Raw genomic sequence first — 21,860 nt, forward strand, 5'->3', positions numbered from 1 at the left:
TCTCTAAGACATCTGCTCCCCACAATGAGTTGTACCCCTGTAGGTAACTGCCCCCTCAGCTTATGTGACATTCAGGGGACAGTTTCTTTCGTTGGCTCACCTTGTCACCTTTCAAACCCAGGCTCGAGGTCTGGCTGCTTTCTCTGGTGGCTTTGGGGAATGGGTGATCCCATGAGCCATTTTCTATGGTTTGATTACTCAGGGTGCTCTGCCTGAAGTTGCTTCTCTGGTTCTCACCAGGGCCTTTGTGTTCGTGGAGATTCACCTTTAATCAGACAACATAAGAACAGTCATTCCATCTATCATACTCCATCTCCTGAATGAGCAGTATCAGGACTAGAATAGACTGAAGGCTAGGGGACTTTGATATGCTTTCTGATTCCTGCAAACAGACTTTTGTTGTAACAAAAGGAGACTTTTTAAAAGATACATTGGGGAGGGAGAGTTCATTATTCTGATAAAACAATTATCCTTTCTTCTGTCACAATTCTTAGTCAGCAGAATGTGTTCAGAAACCACTTGTGTTCTCTGGAATGTTTGTATTTGCACTTAAAACCAGGTAACTGCAAAAGAGTAACACACCTTATGTATTTGTATTTAGTCAGTCCTTTTCAAAAGTTTGCCTTTTCTTTAATATATATTTTGTGTTTACGTCAATTATGTCAGTGCTGCTGCTGTGAATGTGCTGTTTCTGTTGAAATAATGGCAATAACAAGCTGGAAACTGTTAATGCTTCTCAGAAGAAAAGTGCAAATCCAAAAATATGCCTATGGACTTTCGTATGCATTTAGGTCCAGTAAGATTATGGCCTGAAAGAAAATATTTCGTGCAAGGCAATATACTGCATGAATCTGGGCTACTCATTATCTCTACCAGTATCACATACTAATGAGATTTGCCTATGGCTCATTAGAAATGTATTTGAGTTATATCTAGCTGATTTAGAGTCATTCAAGAGAGATAATTGGAATATATTAATAGTCTATGCAAACCAGCACACTAATGGCAGCTCTAGTTGAAGTTACCTTGAGATTGCAACTCTAAAATTTAGTTTTAGCTGCTGCACAATTCTAAGATTCCCTATTTTTCCAGTGAATGCTTTCAAGCATAATTTTTACCTGTGGGTGTGTAATTATTGAGAATTGAACAAGAAGCCTTCCCTTCTTTCCAGAATAAGGAGAATGAAAAAAATACCTCTCTCGACCTTACTTTTCCTACTAGATACTTTTTTGGGCAGGATAAATATCTCTAGTGACAAGCTTTTAATAACAGAAACCTGACATATTTACAAACATCGCACGCCTGTTGATATCCTAGACAAAGCATATATTTTTTATTGCATTGTAGGCATGTTTCATGGAGAAATAGTAGTTTATATGAGGCACTCAAGTAGTGAGTCCTGGTATTTTAAAGAACTGACACATGCTTAATTCCAAAATATTAATACTGCAGGGCACAGTGGTAAAAAGACATACCCTGAACCTGAGTTACCCAGTGTTTTGTGCAAAAGAGATTTCTTCATTGACATTCAGTAACTGAAATGAAACTATCTGTTTTTTCTGCTTATTCCTTTTTTGACCTGAGAAAACAGAATAAGGAGAGTTAGAATTCCTTTTTTATAACTGTCTGGACGTAAAAATAGCTTAAATTTGTTCTCCTGAAAAAAAAAAAAAATTCAGAACAAAAACAGTAAAAAATGCTCGACTGTGCAACTGCTACCATCTTAACATTTCTATTTGCTATATATGTGGTTTGCAGGGTGTATTTTGATGCACACAGGCTATACTTCCAGAGACCATTTCCCCAGTTGTGCTATTTGGATTGTGAAAGCAGGATGAAATGCAACTAGTTAGAGTGATGTAGGAGTTTTGAGTCAAGTTCTCTTTGATTATTTTATAACATCAAAGAAACATCTTGATCCCAGTTTTAGCTGACAATTGCCTATAGTTTTCAGAGTGTATATAGACGGTTTTACTTCCTTCCTTGTGTTCTACAGCTTGTGTTCTCTGAGCATCTTGTACCCCTCCTCTGCCAAGATCCTAGGCTTGGGCTGAAAGTGGGTATCTTCGAAGGTGACATACTTTAACTATTCACTACAGTTATTAGGTTCAGCATGGCTATTTTGGATTAAATTTGTTTGTGAAAATAGATTATTAAATAATTCCTCTCAAATCTTAAACTCTGAAACTGTGAAGGATAAACAGATAATAGATTTTATAAAGAGAATGTGTTGCAGACTGTCATAACTTCTGTTAGTAAAGTGTAATTCAGACTATTAGTGGAACTATAATAATGTGTTCATTATTGATCAAATATTGAACTATCGTACAATCACCTTTTATTGAAAAGGGTGATTTTGGGGAGTTACCATCAGCTGTAAGGCCTTTGAACCTACAGTAGGAACTTCAAACCAAGTGTGCAAAGAGCTTGAATGAATTAAACAATATTGCTATGCTTGGTTGTTTTTTATTATTTCTGCAATCTTTCCCAAGTGCAGGAGCTTAATTTAATTTGTTCTTTATTATCTCAGTGAGACAGTATTCCTCTGCAGTTTTCTCCAGACAGTGGCAAAGACAATTTGCCGTTTTGATCCTACTTATTCTATGATAGTTTACATATTTTTGTATTTTCTCTTCCAGCAGTTTTTTTTAAATTTCCCTTTTCCACTGATTCTGCCCCATCCACCCCTACTTTGGGACATACTGAAGTGGTTTTGGCAAGGAAAGTCTGCTGAATCTTATGTGCCGTGATATGAATTTCTGTATCCTCGGCCTCTTATTCAAATTTACTTTTAACATTGCCTGAAGGCAGTCCCAGCCAAGATGCTTTATGGGTTCATAAGTACACTTGGGAATTGTAATTGTGCCTTTTGAATAAGGATGTTGCCTTTCATACTAGCAGCCTGCTTAACTTGGAATAATACTGTATTTGCAGGTCAGCATTCAGTTACTTTTCTATGCACATTGCACATGTGATTCATTATATTATGTAAAATCTGTACGAAGCATTTTCTGACAGTCCTGTAATTGCTCAGATGCTGTTTCTGTCCAGATACTTACCAAGTGATTGGTTGAATTGCTACCAAATCAGAATCTTATTTTCTCTGATATAACTACTTGAGTAATATTTAAATGCTCTAAATTGCTCTGTTACTATCTGATCATATCAACTACTAAAGTAATTTAAATGCTGGACATACAGGCTTCTGTTTAAAACAGTGCCTAATTGTCATCATTTTTCACTGAACTATACCACTGAAACAACGACTGCTGTGAGACAATAGAAATATTGACAGTATTGGTGAAAATTAATTTCTTCATGAGGCTTCTCTGGAACTTGAAGATGAGGATATGAGGTGATGAATGACTCCTAAGAGGAGCTTGGATAACCACTCATCTCATAAATGTCACAAGGAATTGAAACCACCCAGTATCCTGCAGGTTCACTCGTTATATCCACATAAATCCCTTATGCTGCTGCAAACACCTGAAATTTAACTTATTATTCATAGGTAGGCTCAAAGTACATTATAAATGGTTGAGCAGTTCACTATACTTATTTCCAGTTTCTCTTCCATGTAGTCCTTTTCTGGCTTAGATTTTATTGACAAATTTTTAGCCAAGCACATTCCTCTGTCTCCACAGAAAAATCTCAGTTGTTGAGGGACTACTGTATTGAAAGAAAGAATTATACTTATTTATGCCAAATACAAAAGGAAATAAATCTTTTAAATGGTTATCTCAAAACAGGGAGTGCATAAAAAAGAATGTGAGCCAAAATAGATAAATAAATGTTACGTTTGTCAGCTATTTACGCCTTGTTTAAAACTTATAAATGTGTCCATCATGAGAATTGTAGGGAGCTTCTCCTTGACTTCGTGCAAATTGATGCAAGATATGCTCAGAAAAAAACCAAAGACTGAATGCTACGTACTGATGTACTTTGGATGTAGTTCCCTGTCAGACTCCAATCTGGCAGTATCATCTTCTGCTGCATTAGTAACATTTTCTTAGCATGTATTGCATAAAAATCAATACACTTGATGGAGCCTTCTTTAGCAAGGAAAGTTTTCATCAAACAGATACTTCCTCTGGCAAAGGTAGGCATTAGACCCATTTATTACTTTTTTGCCTTTTAATTTGCATGTCATGAAATAGCAGTCCCTCTTCCCCCACCAAGGAAACAAGAAATTAATTTCCCTCTGGAAAATGATAATTCTGAATTGCCCCTCTCTTCAGGCAATCTGTCCTTTATGAGCAGCTTAGCATGGGCTTTCATTTACGATGAGCCAAAAAATGACAATCATATCAGGAAGTCTGTGTCTGTGGCTAACCTAGTCTTATTTAAAGTATTTACTTGAAAAAACTAACCCTGAATCTAAAATTAGAAAGAACTTTTGTCTTACGAACAATTTTTATTGTGACAATAGCCAAAGGCTAATTTCTCAAATGACAGTGTCAGTATTAATTTCTAGCATTTATTTAATTTTCTTCATATGTTGTATTAAAAGAGCTGTAAAAGGAATTCTAACCTATTGTTTTACAAATATTTTGTTCAATTCATAATGTAACTGGAAAACATGAAGAAGTTGTTAGCTCTGCCTTCTGAGAAAAGTCAGCACATTCTGGAGGGGTTTGCTTGTTTCTGTGCTGTGCCTAAACCTAAGGTACAGTTTTTTCCATAGGGTCATTTCATGCCAAATAGCTTTTCAATATGCACTATATCAAGCTCAAAATACATTTGTCTGTATATTTTATTGCACATTTTATTGAATCTATAAGGTATTTTATTGAGTCCATTATGCTTCATATTCATCCCATTATACTTTATTGAGTTCAGTGTAATCTTTAACCTATAATGCTATTTCTTTTTATTTGGTAGGTTAATTCATTTTCCCCCCCTATTTTTGGTCATGATTACTCATGTGGGTTTTTTGTGTGTGTTACTGTAATGCCATTGCACAATAAAAGCATTTGACTGAAGGTGTTTATCAGCATTTTCATTTTTGAAGTGTATTTTTAGGAGTCTATAAATCAGCCTGAGTTTAACATGTCTACCAAGCGATTCTGGGCACCAGTATTTTAAAGCCTGGTCAATATTTCAGATATTCAGTAAAGAGGATTTGTGTCACAAATATAAGTCTGAAAGTAAAATGTGTTCATATCCACAACCATTCTTGAAAGATTTGCTAGTAATTCATACTTATATTACCATTTTAAAAGGCATTATAATTTTCACCATCACAATGAGAGCTTTAAATCTCATCATTCCTCTGGTGAGCTGGATTATCTCCATCTACTGGAAGTGAGCAACAGTGATTAGTGGTAATCTCAGCTCAGGAGGCTTTGGTCTAGCATTTATAGTAGGAGTTAGCAGGGGCCTGACTTTTGAACTGCACTGAGTTGTGCCACTGATCCTCTCCAGTCGCTTATCTCCTTACTGTGAAAATAAGAATGATATTGGCTACCAGCTACCAATGCTCTTAGCCATGCCAAATGCTTGGGAATTGAGTGAAGAAAAAGGCATTTAACATGTGGGAATCGTTACTACTAATCTATAAATCAATAATAAATGTCTCTTTTTCTCTTCTTTCAGATTATTACTTTAAGAGATTACATTCCCAAAATCATTGGTCCAGATGCTTTTGATCTGTATATTGGCCTTTATACAGGTTATGATCCCACAGTGAATCCTACAGTTTCTAACATATTTTCAACAGCTGCTTTTCGTTTTGGTCATGCAACAATCCAGCCAATAGTCAGAAGATTGAATGCACAGTACTTAGATGATCCAGAGCTCCCAAATCTTTATTTGCATGAAGTTTTCTTTAGTCCCTGGAGGCTCATTAAAGAAGGTATGTTTGAGGCCTTTTGTTTTGGTCCAGTATATTGTAATTTTTTTAGAAGTTGCTTATTTTGCATTGAGAATAGGAACATTAATTACATCACTGCCTGAAGTTTAGATGGGTTCCATAGTATTAACATGAACTGGAATAATTTTCTGAGTTAAACAATTCTCTAAATCAGGCAAGAGTTATTACCCAGATTAAATGAGTCTGGTAGATTGACAGTATATTGATGATTGATAATGATGATATTTCATATATTTCTTTGTGGAGGAATGTACTATCAGGTTGTGAATTTTTTTTACACGAGAAGAAACAGGCAGAGCCATTTTGTATCACTATTACTTGTATTTTAACCTGCAGCACATTTCTGCATATACTTGAATGTAAAAGCCTCTGACCAATGTTTAAAAAAATAATAGCATACGTGCATTGACATTTGTTAAGAAAGATGTAATATTTTATATATACACTGTAACAATATATTATTTTTGTATTTAAAGGAGGCTTGGATCCTTTGCTAAGAGGTCTTCTGGCACATTCAGCAAAACTGCAGGTGCAAGATCAACTACTGAATGAGGAATTAACAGAAAAATTGTTTGTGTTGTCCAATAAAGGTTCACTTGATTTAGCATCGTTAAATTTGCAGCGTGGCCGTGATCACGGACTCCCAGGTTTATTGACTTATCTTGAATTTTCTCTCAGTTAGTAACTGAACTGTAACTGAGTATATTTGGGATATAATAGCAGCCTTTTAAATAATAATATCTTTAGTAATCAGAAAAGTAACTTACTCCTCTTTTAAAACATAACTGGATAATATATTTTATTTCAATAGAAACAAAATATTCCCCAACATTTGAAATTTAAAAAACTGTTAAGCCTGGAATTTGGAAGAACAGTGCTTTTGAGTGGATCCTGGTGTGCTTGATGTAGATACCTGAGGCTTATTCATACTAGAATTAGCCCAAGAGGAATGGGTTTTCTGCCTGAAGCAGCTACTTGCCATTGATAGGCTGTCCCCATCCTGTGGAACAGGTCAACTTAGACACAATGTCACAGACTCTATAAAGTGTAGATGTCTCCACAAGTGGTGTAGATGGCTTCTTTTGGTGTAATACTTGTTCTTAGTGCCTGTTTTTTGCACTAGATTTCTTACTCCAGTCAGCCTGATTCACACTGAACAGCCAAGGACTGTTAGTGATCAGGACACAGATGTTCTGGTTTAGAGGAAGACTCCTGCACCTTAGTTCAAATTGATCAGCTGTTTAAATACACAGTAGGTTCCCAGTTCTGTGTGAAAACATGTTACAAACAGGACACTACTTCTGATGGAGAGACACCAACCCTCAGCATGATAGACGGGGCCTCCTCTTTTCTGTTTCTAAAACTGTCTTGGCCCCTTCTTGATCAGAATGTTTGTCTGCATGAATAAGGAACAAACCTGGCTGCCCTTATAAACCCTGAACTGATGTCCCACCCATGGTGGTAGGACTGACTGATTGTCAAAGGGCATTATGTCCCTGGGTGACAACCATGTCAATTTATCCTGTGCAACTCTGCACATAGAAGTACACAAATTGTTGGCTCTGGATAGTAGAAATGAAGTCTGACTCTGGCCTGGAGTTTAAAGCTCTCAGCTACAGGAGGGCAAAAATGGAAGTCTGAGACATGTTGTAGGATAGTCTCCTTAGTAAAGTTCTTTAGTTACTAACTTAACTCAGGTTACTTTTTGTCCACTTTTCAGTTAACTTCTGTATTCCTAGTCTGAAAATCAAGACACTTTGCATGCTCCTATTATCTACTATCATGTTTTCAATTGTTTAAATATGGGAGAATTGTTTTAAACCTTTGCTTTCCTTCATGATAATAATGCAATAATTGCATATCTTGTAGTTTCAGATTCTGCCATCATTTCTCCTGTCAATTCAACCAATAATAATAATAATAGCCCTATTTTTAGCCATAACTGTCTATGGTTATGATTAAGGTTGTCATAATCTAATGCTTATAAATTTATTAATTTCATATATCATGTTTAACTGCCAGGTCTAATCTTCCTTTTAACATAATATTTACAGGTTATAATGACTGGCGAGAATTCTGTGGCTTACCAAAACTGGAAACTCAAACTGACCTGAACAGAGTAATAAACAATCACAATGTCACTGAAAAGATCATGGAATTGTACCATAATCCTAGCAATATTGATGTTTGGCTTGGTGGTCTGGTAGAAGAATTTCTTCCAGGTGCTAGAACTGGTCCCCTGTTTGCATGTCTAATTGGGAAGCAAATGAAAGCATTAAGGGATGGTGATCGGTGAGTTTACTCATGCTGTTAAATTATTCGGGCAATACATAGAAGCAATGGAGTTTTCACATACATATGGAAATGCTCTAAGAAAGGAAGATAACATGATACCTAAGCAGGTTTTAAACAAATTATTCCATGCCACTTCCATGTTTTTAACTTCACTCCTTCAGTTTGGTTGGATGAGCTTTTACTTATCCATCTTTGGCCTGTATATAATTTCAATTTCAGATGACATAGAGATTGAATTGAGATGCCCAAGTTTGCATTCCCAGTGGAAATGCAAGTTGCCATCAGCAGTTACTTGTGCCAGAGGCAGATAACTTTTGTGTGGGTGGATGTGCAGGCTTTAGCTATCCCTGAGGGCTGCACTGGGCTCACAGTCCTTGACTGGAAGAACCTCAACATTTTCCATGGCAACCAGAGCAAAGTCAGAAGGGATAGCCAGAGAGCTGTAATTCAGGCTTCCTAAAAGTGGTAATCAAAACACCACATACCTTGTCTCATGTGAACTGGGACTACAGAGCACTCACAGAATTGCCTCAGCAGACACAGCATAGTATGACCTCTCACATAATCCCAACACAGCTGCCACCAGGATCTTGTGCCAGTTCAATCCTTTACACCTGAAAGGCAGGAGAAAGGCAGCTTCAGGTCACAAAGGGGTGTAAGATACAGTTTGTATCTTGCTTCTGCTCCTGCAGTAGCTATAAAACCCATCTTTTATTACATTTCCATCACGTATTTGTGGCAGTAATTTTGAAGCTTGTGAGAAGACTAATTTTAAAGTGCTCACACAATGCTAGCAGTAGTGTTTTAAGTACCCCTAGTTTTCACACTAACCTTTAAGCTACTCTTATAAGTCACTGCAGTGGAAAGAAATCATTATGTAAATAAGCATCTGAGGCAGAATTTAAATATGAACTTTAAAAATGTTAGTTAGTTAGCTCACAGAAAAAAAAAAACAAAACAATATTAATCATAAAGGTGGTATCAGCACAAACTGTATTGTCAACAAATATTCCACTCATCAGTGTTAAAAATGTGGCTGAAAGTCTTCTGATTCTTACAGGCATACTTGACCCCATATGGGGAAGGACATTCAGTTGAGGCCTTCTAGCCTTGCTTCCATTATTGAGTGCCTTATGATACTTATTATTCATGTCTTATGATACTGCTAGCATTAATTAAGCCTAAGCATAAGTTAACATTACCTTCAAATTGAGAAAAAGAGAGTTCTAATACTAGAAGAATGCCCCAAGTTTCTCCTACATAGTCTGTTAACTGATATTGTCATTAATTCTATGTTAAGGAACTAGCTAGAAGTGAGATGTATGCAAAAACATAATTGCTATGCAATAAGGATAAGAATGGAAAAGTCTACCATTCATTGCAGTGCCTTGCTAGATAGAGTATTTGGCGTTATCTATATCTACATTAGTAACACTACATGCTTGTTAAATACTCTAATTGACATGTCAGTAAGTAAGGATTACAAAACATCTCTTCTAATGTACTTAAGTTCAGAAATCAACATTAAGTGAAATTTTTGACTGATTGAATTCCATCATGATAACTTTAAAAACCTTTGTTCTGTAATCTGGCAAAACAGGAAGGAATTTCTTTTTCCAATGTACAAAACTTCTTTTCTGTCTCTTCCTACTCTGAATCTTTTTCTGTTCTCAGGGTTTGCAATTGATGGGCAAAAATTCTGAATGTTGATCTCTTGATATAGACCTGTTGGAGCAAACTTTGTTAGAGTAAACCCCTATATGCTGGAGAAACTAAAAATAATTATCTCCCCAAACTTTCTCAGTAGTGTAGATAAAATTGAATTTTGTGATGAAAGCAGTATAGATTTAAATGTACAGGAAAGGGGAAATGACAGGTGTAGGGCAGTTGTTTGGAGCAAAGTCTCTAGTGGCTTTGGTCATGGGAAAGGGCTTGAGAACTGACAGGGATATTTCATTCTCACATAAGCCTTTTTTGTGACTTTTAAGCTGGCTATATAAATCTGCAGATCATGATGTTTACTTATATCTGTAGCTGCCTACATTTTGCTGTAATTCTTATTTTTAGTCTTTATATAGGGTATCATGAAAGTAAGAATAATCAACTTTTAATTTGAGCTTTTCAAAATGTTTCAATCAATCTTTCCAGATTTTGGTGGGAAAGTGATAATGTTTTCACAGAAGCTCAAAAGCATGAACTCAAAAAACACTCGTTGTCCCGAGTGATTTGTGACAATACAGGGATTTCTGAAGTACCAACAGATGCCTTTCAACTTGGAAAGTTTCCACAGGATTTCAAGCATTGTGACAATGTACCTGGGATGAATTTAGATGCTTGGCAAGAATTCTATCAAGAAGGTAATCTGGTAATACCAGTCTTTTCTGACAAGAAGTGAGACTAATCAGCAGTTAAAGATCTTGGCTGTGGCAGGTTACTGGTCTTATGCAGATCTTTATTATTTCTACCACTTAGAGATGGGATCTAAGTCTTTCCTCCTCTCTCAACTTCCTCTGTAAAAAATATACTGTTTGCAAAATATACTGTTTGCCAACTTCCTTCTGATAACACTAATGGCTTGTGAGATATCCAGACATTATGGCCTCAGAGGGAGGAGTTCCTAGAAAAAATATATTAACTAAGAATTCTGCAGAACATACTGTTAGAAAATAATACTAATTTTACAAGGTTTATAAGTCAAAATTGAGGTGTTCCATATAAATTCTTGTCCAGAAATGAACAATAAAATTATTCACCACCTTAGAAAAATGTGAATAACTTCACAGAAGTTAATTTATAGCAGTAATGGATAATAATGTGTTTTCAATGATAAGGTGGTTATTTTTTAAAAGCTTGTAATACAGCCTTTTATTTGTAGATGAAATATGTGGAACACCAGAGAGTGTGGAAAATGGTGATTTTGTATACTGTTCAGAATTTGGAAAATCTACAGTGTTTTATTCATGTCAGTATGGATTTCAGTTACAAGGAGAAGAGCAACTTACCTGCACGAGTAAAGGATGGAACTTCAAAGCACCTGTTTGCATAGGTACCTATGTTTTTGTAGTTGTTTCTGAATTTTCTAAAAGCTGAAGTCCAGCACAGCTTATCAGAAGTGAACTGCCTCCTATGATCTCTTGCAGTAAATCTTCTGCGTTTGTAGATACTTGATAACATGAAATAATCCTCTCCCTGCTTGAGGATTGCTATCTCAATCTCTATCCATCCTTATCCTGCAATCAGGCTGAATATAGGAAAATGTGAAAAAAAAAAAACCAAACCTGCTAATTAGACAAAAATGAGTCAATTAGTAACTATTAGGAAAAAAGGGAGAATCAGAATTATACATTGATGCTTCTGACATTCCAAATGACAGCAAGACAAGCAGCTGTCATTGTCCTAGCATTGTTTCAATGGATACTCTAGCTACAAAATGAGCTCAGCACCAGTAATTCATGCACCATCCTAACCAGCTAAACAAAAGTGAAAAAGAAAAAAATACTGTTAAGTGAATGAGTGAAATAAAGCAAATGAATTATCACTTGAGTTCCAACTTCCCTCCCCCAAATAGCTCATAAAGATTTGCCAGAAGAGTATTCCTTCTGCAAGTCTAAAAGTGGATCAGGTGAAAGAAACATCAAGATGATATAGGCTTTCAACATTTCACAAACATTTTCAGGAAAATAATTTTTTGTTATTTTAATTATTCTTTTTTTTCTTCTTCTTTCTTCCTTTTACCTTATTTTTACTGTTGAACAGCACAGCACAGGATAGGATAGGATAGGATAGGATAGGATAGGATAGGATAGGATAGGATAGGATAGGATAGGATAGGATAGGAAGAGAATATTTAATTACAGGACCTTCACTCTTCACAGATCTGAAGGATGAATTCTCTTCACATTTCAAATGTGTATGTTTGTCATGGTGTATGTGTATATATGTATGGGGTTTTTTATTTATTTATATGCATATATAACCTCACTCAAACTGCTCAGCTTTGTAAGAACATGAGAGAAAATGAAGCCTGAAAGGCCATATTTAGGATGATACTATGGATGGTGGTACATCAATATGAATTGAAGTGCTGCAGCTGATCCGCAATAAGTATGATCTTCTTATCAGTCTGTCTATGACAGCAGAATAGAATACTATTAATTCTAATTGTATAACTGGTATGGAAAAAGTCAAATGACATTTGCAGCCCTTTCCTTTATTCAAATCCTATTTATCCACCAAATTCCACCCACATAAATACCATATAAAAATAAAGTTGTTAAATGAATTATAATGAAATATTTTCAATAGATTAATGTTCTGGCAACAAACTGAATAAATAAGTTATATGAATGAATCATTCCTCATCCTAGTTTCTTTCAATATGTTCATAAATGTAAACAAAAGGCTGTATATCTGCTATAAGAAAACAAGCTGATGCATAAATTAAATAAGCCATGCCTTTATTAGAAGAAAACCATCAAAACCCACTTATGCAGATGCTATTGAGTTTGACAGTGGAAAGCACTTTGCTCCATGCATGTCTGTGCAATGTGTTCTCATTCTTTTAAATGTTCAGCAAATTAGGACTAAGTCAAGTAATATAATGAGGAGGATAGAGCTTAGCATTTCTGCAGATGGTTTCAAATTATATGTTACTCTGGAAAAGACAGAGTGGCCTGCTGGCAAAAGCATAGGAAACTGAGAGCTTTTAATTCCTGCTTACTAACTCTGGCTTTGACAAAATCATTTCTATTGATTCAGGAAGTAATTTAATGCTAGGCTAGGCTACCTTCCTTTATATTAAATGTTATCTTATTTCTTGTAGATAACTCTGCTTACTTTGGTTTAATAAAGTACTTCTCTCATTGAGTAGCAGGGTAGGATAGCAGGATCTGACATGCAGTATTTCCTGATAGAAAAAAAAAATTGGCTAGTTATGGGTCTACAAAAGCTGAATTACCCCACTTGAATTACAGTTCAGAGAAAGCTTTTGCAGGTTTTCCTTCCCAGATGATGATGACGCCAGTGGAGTTGACCCAGATTTTAGTCTTGAAGGGAGTAATGCTTATTCAAAAATCTTCATACTGAACAACAGATTGTTTTCTTGCTTCAGAGAGATTGTATGAGAGTGTTTCTTAAGGGGCTTGAAGTTTAAGATTATTCTTTGTATGATTAGTCTTTTGGCTGTCTCCGTTGATGGGTAGCTTTGGACACAGCTACCGCTTTGCATTAAAATTTAAGAGGGGATTAGTCTGGGTCCTGTTTCCAATGAGAGAATTCCCTAAGTGATCTGAGTGACAATGCTAAGTCAGTAAATTTCAGTTTCCAATACCAACCCCAAAGAGCTACTTAGCCTGAAGTGACAGATCAAATATGGAAGTAAGGAAGGGAAGGAAAGGAATATAACCAGAAAGAAGACACTCAAGGCTCATCTAGTTGCCCACAGGACCATGGACCAGAGACACTGAACAAGCCAGCAAATACTGTACAGACTAATGGGGAATTATGTAAAGCAGAGCTGGACAACTATCTTTAGGCAACTGAATAAAGTGCTGCAAGTACATGTTACACAGAAAGAAGAATATGCTGAACTAGGAAAAAGACTCCATTCTTTCCCTCAGTGAATACTTTTTATACTGCACACAACACTGGCTCCCATTTCGTCAAAGAATGTGAGAGAGAAATCTCTTAAATGTCCTCAAGGACAATATGCTTATCTACTTTTCCCAATGGTTAATTGTTCATCTGCTCATCATTCTGTCATGAAATGGTAATTTCACAAAATTTACATAGCATGTAGAAGCAACCATCTTTGCAGCGATACCACAGATTACTGTTGTACATTTTCTACCCAAAGCTAGCTTGAATCCTTGGCTCCTCAACATCATGCCTAGAAGTATATATAGAATCGTAGAATTTTGGTAGATTTCTGAAACAAAATTTTCTTTTTTCGTAATTTCCAGCTTAAAAACAGACAAAAACCAAACCAAAACACCAACCAAAAAAAAAAAAAAAAAAAAAAAAACTCAACCAAAACCAAAACAACCCACAACCCAAAATCAAAACAAAAAACCACAAAACTTTGTTCTTTGAACAGTAACAATGAGCAACTTTGGCAGTATCTATACATCACTGAAAGTGTACAATACCTTTATTTATGCTTACTTGTTGAAGGTAGTAATCTTTTTCTGTGATTTATAACGATTACTGATCAGTGTGTATTCATTTTGCAGACATCAATGAGTGTGAAAATGAAATTAATCCACCATGTTCTCCTTCTGCTAAATGTGTTAACACTAAAGGCAGCTACAAATGTCTCTGTAATGGTCCTTACAAGCTGGCAGAAGATGGAAGAACATGCATTGGTAATGCTTGTGAACCTACTGCTCATTAAAAATGTCTCTGTTCTGTTTTACAATGCTGTAAAAGTCATAAAACTGAGATTTATTGAAGAGTTGTTAACATATATAAAAAAAAATTCGACACAGTCATGGGCATAAGGATGCAGTCAAATTCTGTAGAGCAAATGAAGGTGTTGAATAAAAAATACAGACACAAAAGTAAGTTTTTCATTTGCCATTCCTACCATGTATAAGCTACCAAGTATTTCCTGACAGTGCATATGAAGGGGGGATCAGTTTGTCATAGTGAATATCTAAATTCAGTCTGAATCTTAACTAAGTTCCATCTATTACATTCCAAAAGTACTAACCCCTTTAGTGCTAGCATAAATTATATATTTTCTTGATTTTTTTTTCAGCTTTTCAGCATGAGTAGAAGCTGTATTTGGACCTAAGGTTTAGATGGGGAGTATAAATGTAGTTGCCCACTGATGTCGTGAGAAGAGTGAGTAGAGCTGTCAAAAGCCTCATGAAAACCTGCAATCCAAACTCAAGTGGGTGGATATCTACTTTACCAAATCACCCAAATGAACTGAATTGGAACTAAGATGAGAGAGAAAGACTCTTATCAGACAAGAAAAGAGGCAGTGGGCACAAACTGAAAAACATAAAACAAAAAACTCCTTTTTTACTGTGAAGGTGGTCAAAAACTAAAGCAGAGAGGTTTTGGAGTCTCCATTATTGGAGATATTCAAATGTATTCAGTCCTGGTCAGCATGCTGTGGCTGATCCTAATTCAGCACTGAGGTTTGAGTAGTTGATTTCCAAAGATCTCTTCCAACCCCAGTGATTCTTAGATTCTGTGATTAGATATGAGAAAAGGAGCAGTTTTCTAGCAATGTTTTACAAGGTTTCTCTGTAACCTGTGGTTTTTGAAATGCTCATGTGCACTGTCATTTCTCATTTCTATTGATAAAGAAATAATTAATGATCTACTTGACAGTAGATTTCTCCCAGAAATAATTTTAATAACAAGTGAAAGGAGAATATTGTCAACAGTCAACTGTGTTCTAGTTTGCCTCATTTCCATACTAAAAAAAACTCCTTGTGTCACAAATATAAGTATAAAGCATCTCTGTGTTTTTACATCAGCAGTTATGAGTTTTGGTCAAGGTCATTGACAAGGTTTTGGTTTTTTCGTCTGTTTTTTTTGGGATTGTTTGCTTGTTGGTTTGTTTTGGGGGGATTTTTTTCATTTTAAAGAACATTATTCATAAGGCCCAACTAATTTCACCACATACTTAGAATGAGGGTTTGAGCTTTGGCAGAAAAGGCAGCTCAACACTTTCTAAAACAACAAGTTGATTACAACAAACAAGAAGCTGAAATTTAGCTATAAAAATTTGGAGATCTGCATTGCAGAGGAATTTAAAATTATGAGAGCACTTCATACTATTATGACCATTTCAATCTTTAAAACCAAAGTGCTCTTAAAATTGTGAAGAGCTCTAGTAATACTAAGTATTCACTACTGCAAATCTATATATCCTGTGATCCTGTTTTTATTGATGGAATTTATCAGTAGGCTTAAGGCTTTCTTTTCTGAGGCTGGAGAACGTTTCCGACTCAGATGGAAACTTGTATAGGGTAACATTATTCAGGAAGTGAATTCGTTGATTTGCCTCGAATGAAAGTTGCTCATCCCTTGCCACTTTGCTCTATGGTTTGAATAAGTGTTAGAAGTTAAAAAAACCTTGAACACAGAAGTTCCAGCTTTCTATCCATTCATACTCTAACCACAAAAAAATGATTGTCATGTTGACCCATAATGAAGTTATATATAATGTATGTGCTTTGCCTTCCCAGATGGAGTAGGCTAAAACTAATAATTTATGAAGGCTTAACCAAGGAACAGAATTGTTTTAGGATGAAGTTTGTCATATGATTGAATAATCCATATTCCTAACACCAGGACATTGGAAATAAGCTTGTGTTTATAAAAAATATTTTCTTGTGATCTCAAATTTTAAAAAAGTCTAGATGTATTTAGGCACATTTTAAAAAAACCCACAAAAAATATAAAATACATTTAAAGAATTGGAAAAGCTACAATAGATTCTCACAAATACTTTCAATCAACTGATTTTTTTTATCTGGTCTATTTGAAATCTTGGATAAAAATGTCAACAAAAGTTGTGGTATGTTGCTGTTCATGCTCTCACCTTTAATTTCTCTCACTCTAAATATGTATCTTAGAAAAGAAGTCAATAAGAAACCCAGCTGCCAAAGAGCTTGAAAATTCCATTTCATTTCTATATTATTTCATTGTGTGGAATGTTGTCCTGAAACCATAAGAACTTTGCTTTCTACATTGAATAAAACCTGAATAAGGACTTAAGTATTGACACACCTGCCCCCCTTACTTGCCAAATAATCCAAATTCCATTGTGATTTCTGTTTGTACAGGTGCACCAGACACAGTGGAAGGTTCCTCCTAAACTGACCACCTGAAGTTACACTTCCAAAGTCTGCTACCAGAAATGTGTGCTTTTATTTCTACATATTCTTTGCAAAGCTGAGATCAGGCTTCCCTGAACTTTCACCACTTTGCTGTAAGCTTTGCCTGGAATCTGGAATATCTTCTTTCCTTGATTTTCGATGTTATCACAAACATGGATGAAATATGCAAAGGCAGCAGAAACCAAGCCACACCTCGTGTTCCCTCAGCAAGAAAGATCTCTGACATGGGGCATGCAATCCAAAGAGCTGATCTTGCCAAAATGTAACCTAGAGGAAGCAAATTTTGTCACTAGCCTAATCTGAGGACACTGTGGAGCATCACTGCTGATTTTGGCTATGGGTGTTTTCTTGCCCTTTTCTACTTGGGTTCCTGTGTGAGTTCAAGGCAGAACCAGTTATCTTCAGTGTTATGTAAAGGTGATTCATTCAGAACAGGTAATTTCTGTTTTATACTAATTTCCACTGGGATGGTGACAAGAGGTCTCTGCCCATTACAGGATCTACACCAGTTCCTCATTCAGTTAATTCTTTAGGGAACTTACTATTTGGACAGAAGATAAAAATACAGCAGGAAAAATTACAAAATAATGGTAAGACAATTGTGATCTACTTCTGTAGTACTTAGACTCTTTGATATTTCTAAGGAAACACAATGAACCTTTCTTTTCAGATTTGAAATTATTGTACAGTCAGCATAGTTACTGTGTGCTGCCATATAAGTATACTTTTTGCTGTTGCAAATACTTCCTAAAGATTTTTGTGTTTTCCATCATTTTAGGGGACATAATGATATCTTTTTTTTTTTTAATATTGAGTTGGAAAGTACTCCTCCAGTGATAATTTTAACCAATTTTTTATTTATTTATGTAAGTATGTAAACATTAATTTGCTGCTTTGTAAAATTTCTTCCCTAGATTTTTTCTCTGCCTAGTCAACTAATAGCAGACACAAGGTTCCCCAGCTTTTGACCTTTTGAGATATTTATTTTTTTCAGACTGTGATGATTAGACTTTGTAAAGTTTTACATTTGCTTATTGTAGAGTGCAATAGAGAACATTCACAATATTTTCTGTTTTAATTGAACATGGTGAATCAAACTGATATGCCATTGAAAATACACATGAAGTTTTTGAGATCAAGGAAGGGAAACTCTTTTGATATGTATTTTTAAATTAGATTCTATCTACTTGTTGCTGGGTTTACACTTATACTGGTGTAATGCTGACAATTTAAATCTGAGATTTGACAGATTAAATATCGGTCTCAGACCATGCTTTCCCAGTTACTTTCTGATCATTGCAGTCTAATTAGTATAACAGAATTTTATAAATAGATAGAATCAGTTTTTTTATAAATAGAGTCAGTATAACACAGTTTTATAAATAGTAAATTACAGAATTTTATAGTACATCTTAGTTTATGTTTCCTAATGACCTGGACCCTCTGCAGACTGCATCAAATCTTAATACTAGGCTTGCTGTATCACCGTAAAAATCATAACCTAGACTTGAAAACATAAAATGAGTTATTCAGTTTTCAAAGTAAACAGAGGATGGTGGAGGTACCTCTGACCAGGGTTTACAGTTTTTGCTGTCCAGCAACATCTCTAGTCCAAGTCCCTCTTAGGGGGCTCTTTCGTTGTAACTGCTAAAATTTATGGACGGTCTCTGTCTGCTGTCACACTTCTCTCTTGTGTGATGGGGTTATCACAAGTGTTGCAACCTTCTAGGCAGGTGAGGAGAGATGCAGTTGGCCTGAAACCCAGGAACAATGAGATCAAGAGGAAGGAAAAGAAGAAGTTTGCCTGGTGCACAGAACCCTCAGGGTTTGATGAGGAGTGGAAAAGAGACTGACATGTGACCAGCTCAGTCACAGAGAAATTAGAAAATGGCTTTACTTATGCTAACCATAATACCAGAAGTGAGGAGCAAGAGGTTACAGTCAGATGCGTAGGAATAACCATGGTAGTAACATTTGTGATACTCTGGTGAAGAAGCAATTATTGATGCAACTCTGGAAAGCCTAACTACTGCCTGACTACTCTCTCTGAGATTAAGGAATTAAAAAATTCCCTTTTCAGAATGCTGTTGTTTTTAAATAGTATTGTAAAGACCTATTTTTATTTTAAGATGCTTTTTACCCCAGCACAAGAGAATTTGGTCTCACTATTCCTCAAAGTCATTCAACTCAAAACATTGTCATTAACTTCCTCATTTTAATTTGCTTTATTTTTCGTTTTTAATTTTATGACATCAACAAACTGTAACCTTTATATAAATGTTGTTACTTTTTTGCATACTTTTAGTGCTATGTCAAAGGAACACAGATCCTGAAAATTATACTTCTTTAAATTGCTCTAGAATTTTAATATTGCACAAACTTTCTTTGCTGTGCTGCAAAATGCAGAAGTGATTCATCAGCAGGTGCTTTAGCCTGTAAAGTCACTCAGTACTCTCAGCACTGCATTTTGCAGGGATGAGAAAACCAGCTGGTGTGAGGTAACAGAAACCGTGACTTTTGACACTTGTCAAAACAATAAGAAATATTCTTTGAGAAAATTTTGCTACAGGAGTCCTAGATTCTATGATACTCAAGTATTTAAAAAAAAAATAATAGCATTCTGAATTTTTTCTTTTCTTGTGGATAGATTCATGTCTTTGTAAATATTTAATAGAGAAACTAAGATGAATACTGAGGTGTATTCAGGGAAAGGTAAAGAGAGTAGATTGAAGCAAGAGTGCAGCACTTCAGTATAACTACATACTAAACTCAAACCATGATTTTATTCTACTAATGACTGAGATGTGTAAAAACAAAATGAAGTGCTTGAATTAAAGCAGAATAGGAAATGTTTTTTCCAAAGTTCACCAGTTCACTCTTTTCTGACATGTCCCCTTCTAATATATTGTTACAATGAAAACTATTAAAACTGCATTGTAATTTCTGTGAATATAAATGGCAGTTGTTTTTGGCATTTCAGCATACATAAGTTTTGTACATTCACAGTAAGTTAAGAGCATTGACAATGACAAAGCAAAGTTAGCGGTACCATAATTTTTAAAATCTGTAGGACTTCTGGTGGAAAACTAATGAGGAATTAACATTCTCACAATTATTCTTCCCATCCTGGCTCACAAGCTGCAAATGAACTTTGTGTATGTCTCTTCAGAAGCCTGTCAATCACATTATTATATCCTTTTAATAGTGAAATTCAAGATGAACTGCCAATCAGCCTTCCCAGGTTGGAAGGTCACCTTTATTTTACATGGTGTGCTACCTGGCACTGGTAGCATGCACATCTGCTGAGCTGATGGATGTCGACCCACTCCCAAGATAGTAAACCAATTTCACTGAGGTACAGATGGCAACTGAAGATACACAGCACTCCCATCACTGCAGGGGAACAAATTCCACTCTCCAGGAAGGCTTTGTCACTTTATCACTATGCATCTGTACTTGATCATACTTCTGTTTACATCAGAAGGACAACGTGGTGGAGTGAAAAAGGCAAAGGATGCTCTGAAATTTCACACAGCAAAATAATTTTGTTGTGATGGGCTTCTGGAATACCTGCTAGACCATGTGCTGGAGCCTTTGTATGTGTGAATTGCAAGTCCCTGCATATAGCATAGACAGCCAACCTCTAAGCAGAGCTTGTTAAGCCAGTTAGCTCAGAAGCAAGCACACTTCAAGGGAAAGAAGTCCAAACCACAGCGCTCAACTCATGCTAAAAGGCCAGTGAAAAGCCAAAGGTGTGTGTTCTGACCATTCCCTTAAGGCAACATTTGCCTTCAATCATATGATTCAGAGCAAGAGGTATGATTTTAGATACTATGTCTTTTCAGAGTGGTGTTGTCGAGTTGCCTGCACAGTGCTTGGAAAGGGGTAGGCAGCCAGTGTTCTGTCAGGATTCCCATGCCCTTCCCATTCTCCTTTTGGGTATTTCACACACTTTTCTCATCACATTCATGCCCTGCACACTCTCCCTCTGCCTTTTTATTGTAAAACTGTAGAGTGCTTATCCTTTATTTCCATCCACGGTTCCCTGGGGTTTCTATATTAATTGCAAATAATTACCACTTTTCTGCTTTGATTGCTGAATGAAATTTAGCCACAAGAGAAAGGGTGAATATTATCTTTTGAAGAGCACAATAAATGTTAATATTGATCAGTCCCACAAAGACTTCGACCAATGCTCTAAATGAACTACAATTTTCCCAGTTATTTCTTCCCATCATTTACCTGTCTTTCAGCGTAGTTGAGCACTATACATTACAAGGGCAGAGTTTCTTCAACAATTGGTGGTGTGACTGAAAGAAGAGTCTTGTATTTCCTTTCCTTTTTGAGCTCTGGAAATGAAGAATAATGGGCATTACCACTCTCTCTATAACTGAGTAACAGTAAAGGTAAAAAAGCATGGGCTGAGGTTAATTCCCACCCCCTATTAATCAGAGGTACTGAACCATTTGGGTCATTAAAATCCCATGAGTCTTTGTGCGAACTGAAGGATTTAGAGCTATGGTTCAAAATCTGTGTATTCCACAGTGCTTCAGGGAATTTCTGACACTTTTCTCTAAGATGACAAGTAACCAAGATGTCAGCAGGATAGTATTTAGAGAACACTAATTTCTTAGGGGGAAAAAAAAATCCTCATTCGCAATTTTTTTCCTTTTACCATTTTCTATTCTGTCAGAAAATTTTCAGTATTTTTCTGCCTTGTGTTATTAACTTTGGGAAAAAAGACAAAAGTCTCAGCTGCTTTAGGTCATTTTAGCTATAGCAATATCCTCAGTTTTTTGACTCTGCTGTGTTGGATCTTCCATCAGAGATTCTGA

The 21,860-nt window shown here is 35.8% G+C and overlaps 1 protein-coding gene across 1 annotated transcript in view; it reads left to right on the forward strand.

The window, feature by feature from the left end:
- Positions 1-21,660, forward strand: part of TPO (thyroid peroxidase) — a 46,419-nt gene extending 24,759 nt beyond the window's left edge. Inside the window, exons 8-14 of the mRNA XM_071742459.1 lie at positions 5,596-5,854; positions 6,349-6,519; positions 7,927-8,164; positions 10,316-10,524; positions 11,043-11,213; positions 14,398-14,529; positions 16,972-21,660. Coding sequence (XP_071598560.1) covers positions 5,596-5,854; positions 6,349-6,519; positions 7,927-8,164; positions 10,316-10,524; positions 11,043-11,213; positions 14,398-14,529; positions 16,972-17,003 — 1,212 coding nt within the window. The 3' untranslated portion in view covers positions 17,004-21,660. The remainder of the gene's footprint in view (positions 1-5,595; positions 5,855-6,348; positions 6,520-7,926; positions 8,165-10,315; positions 10,525-11,042; positions 11,214-14,397; positions 14,530-16,971) is intronic.
- Positions 21,661-21,860: the final 200 nt, after the last annotated feature.

Source organism: Heliangelus exortis, chromosome 3 (genome assembly GCF_036169615.1).
Source record: "Heliangelus exortis chromosome 3, bHelExo1.hap1, whole genome shotgun sequence".
NCBI classification, from domain to species: domain Eukaryota; kingdom Metazoa; phylum Chordata; class Aves; order Apodiformes; family Trochilidae; genus Heliangelus; species Heliangelus exortis.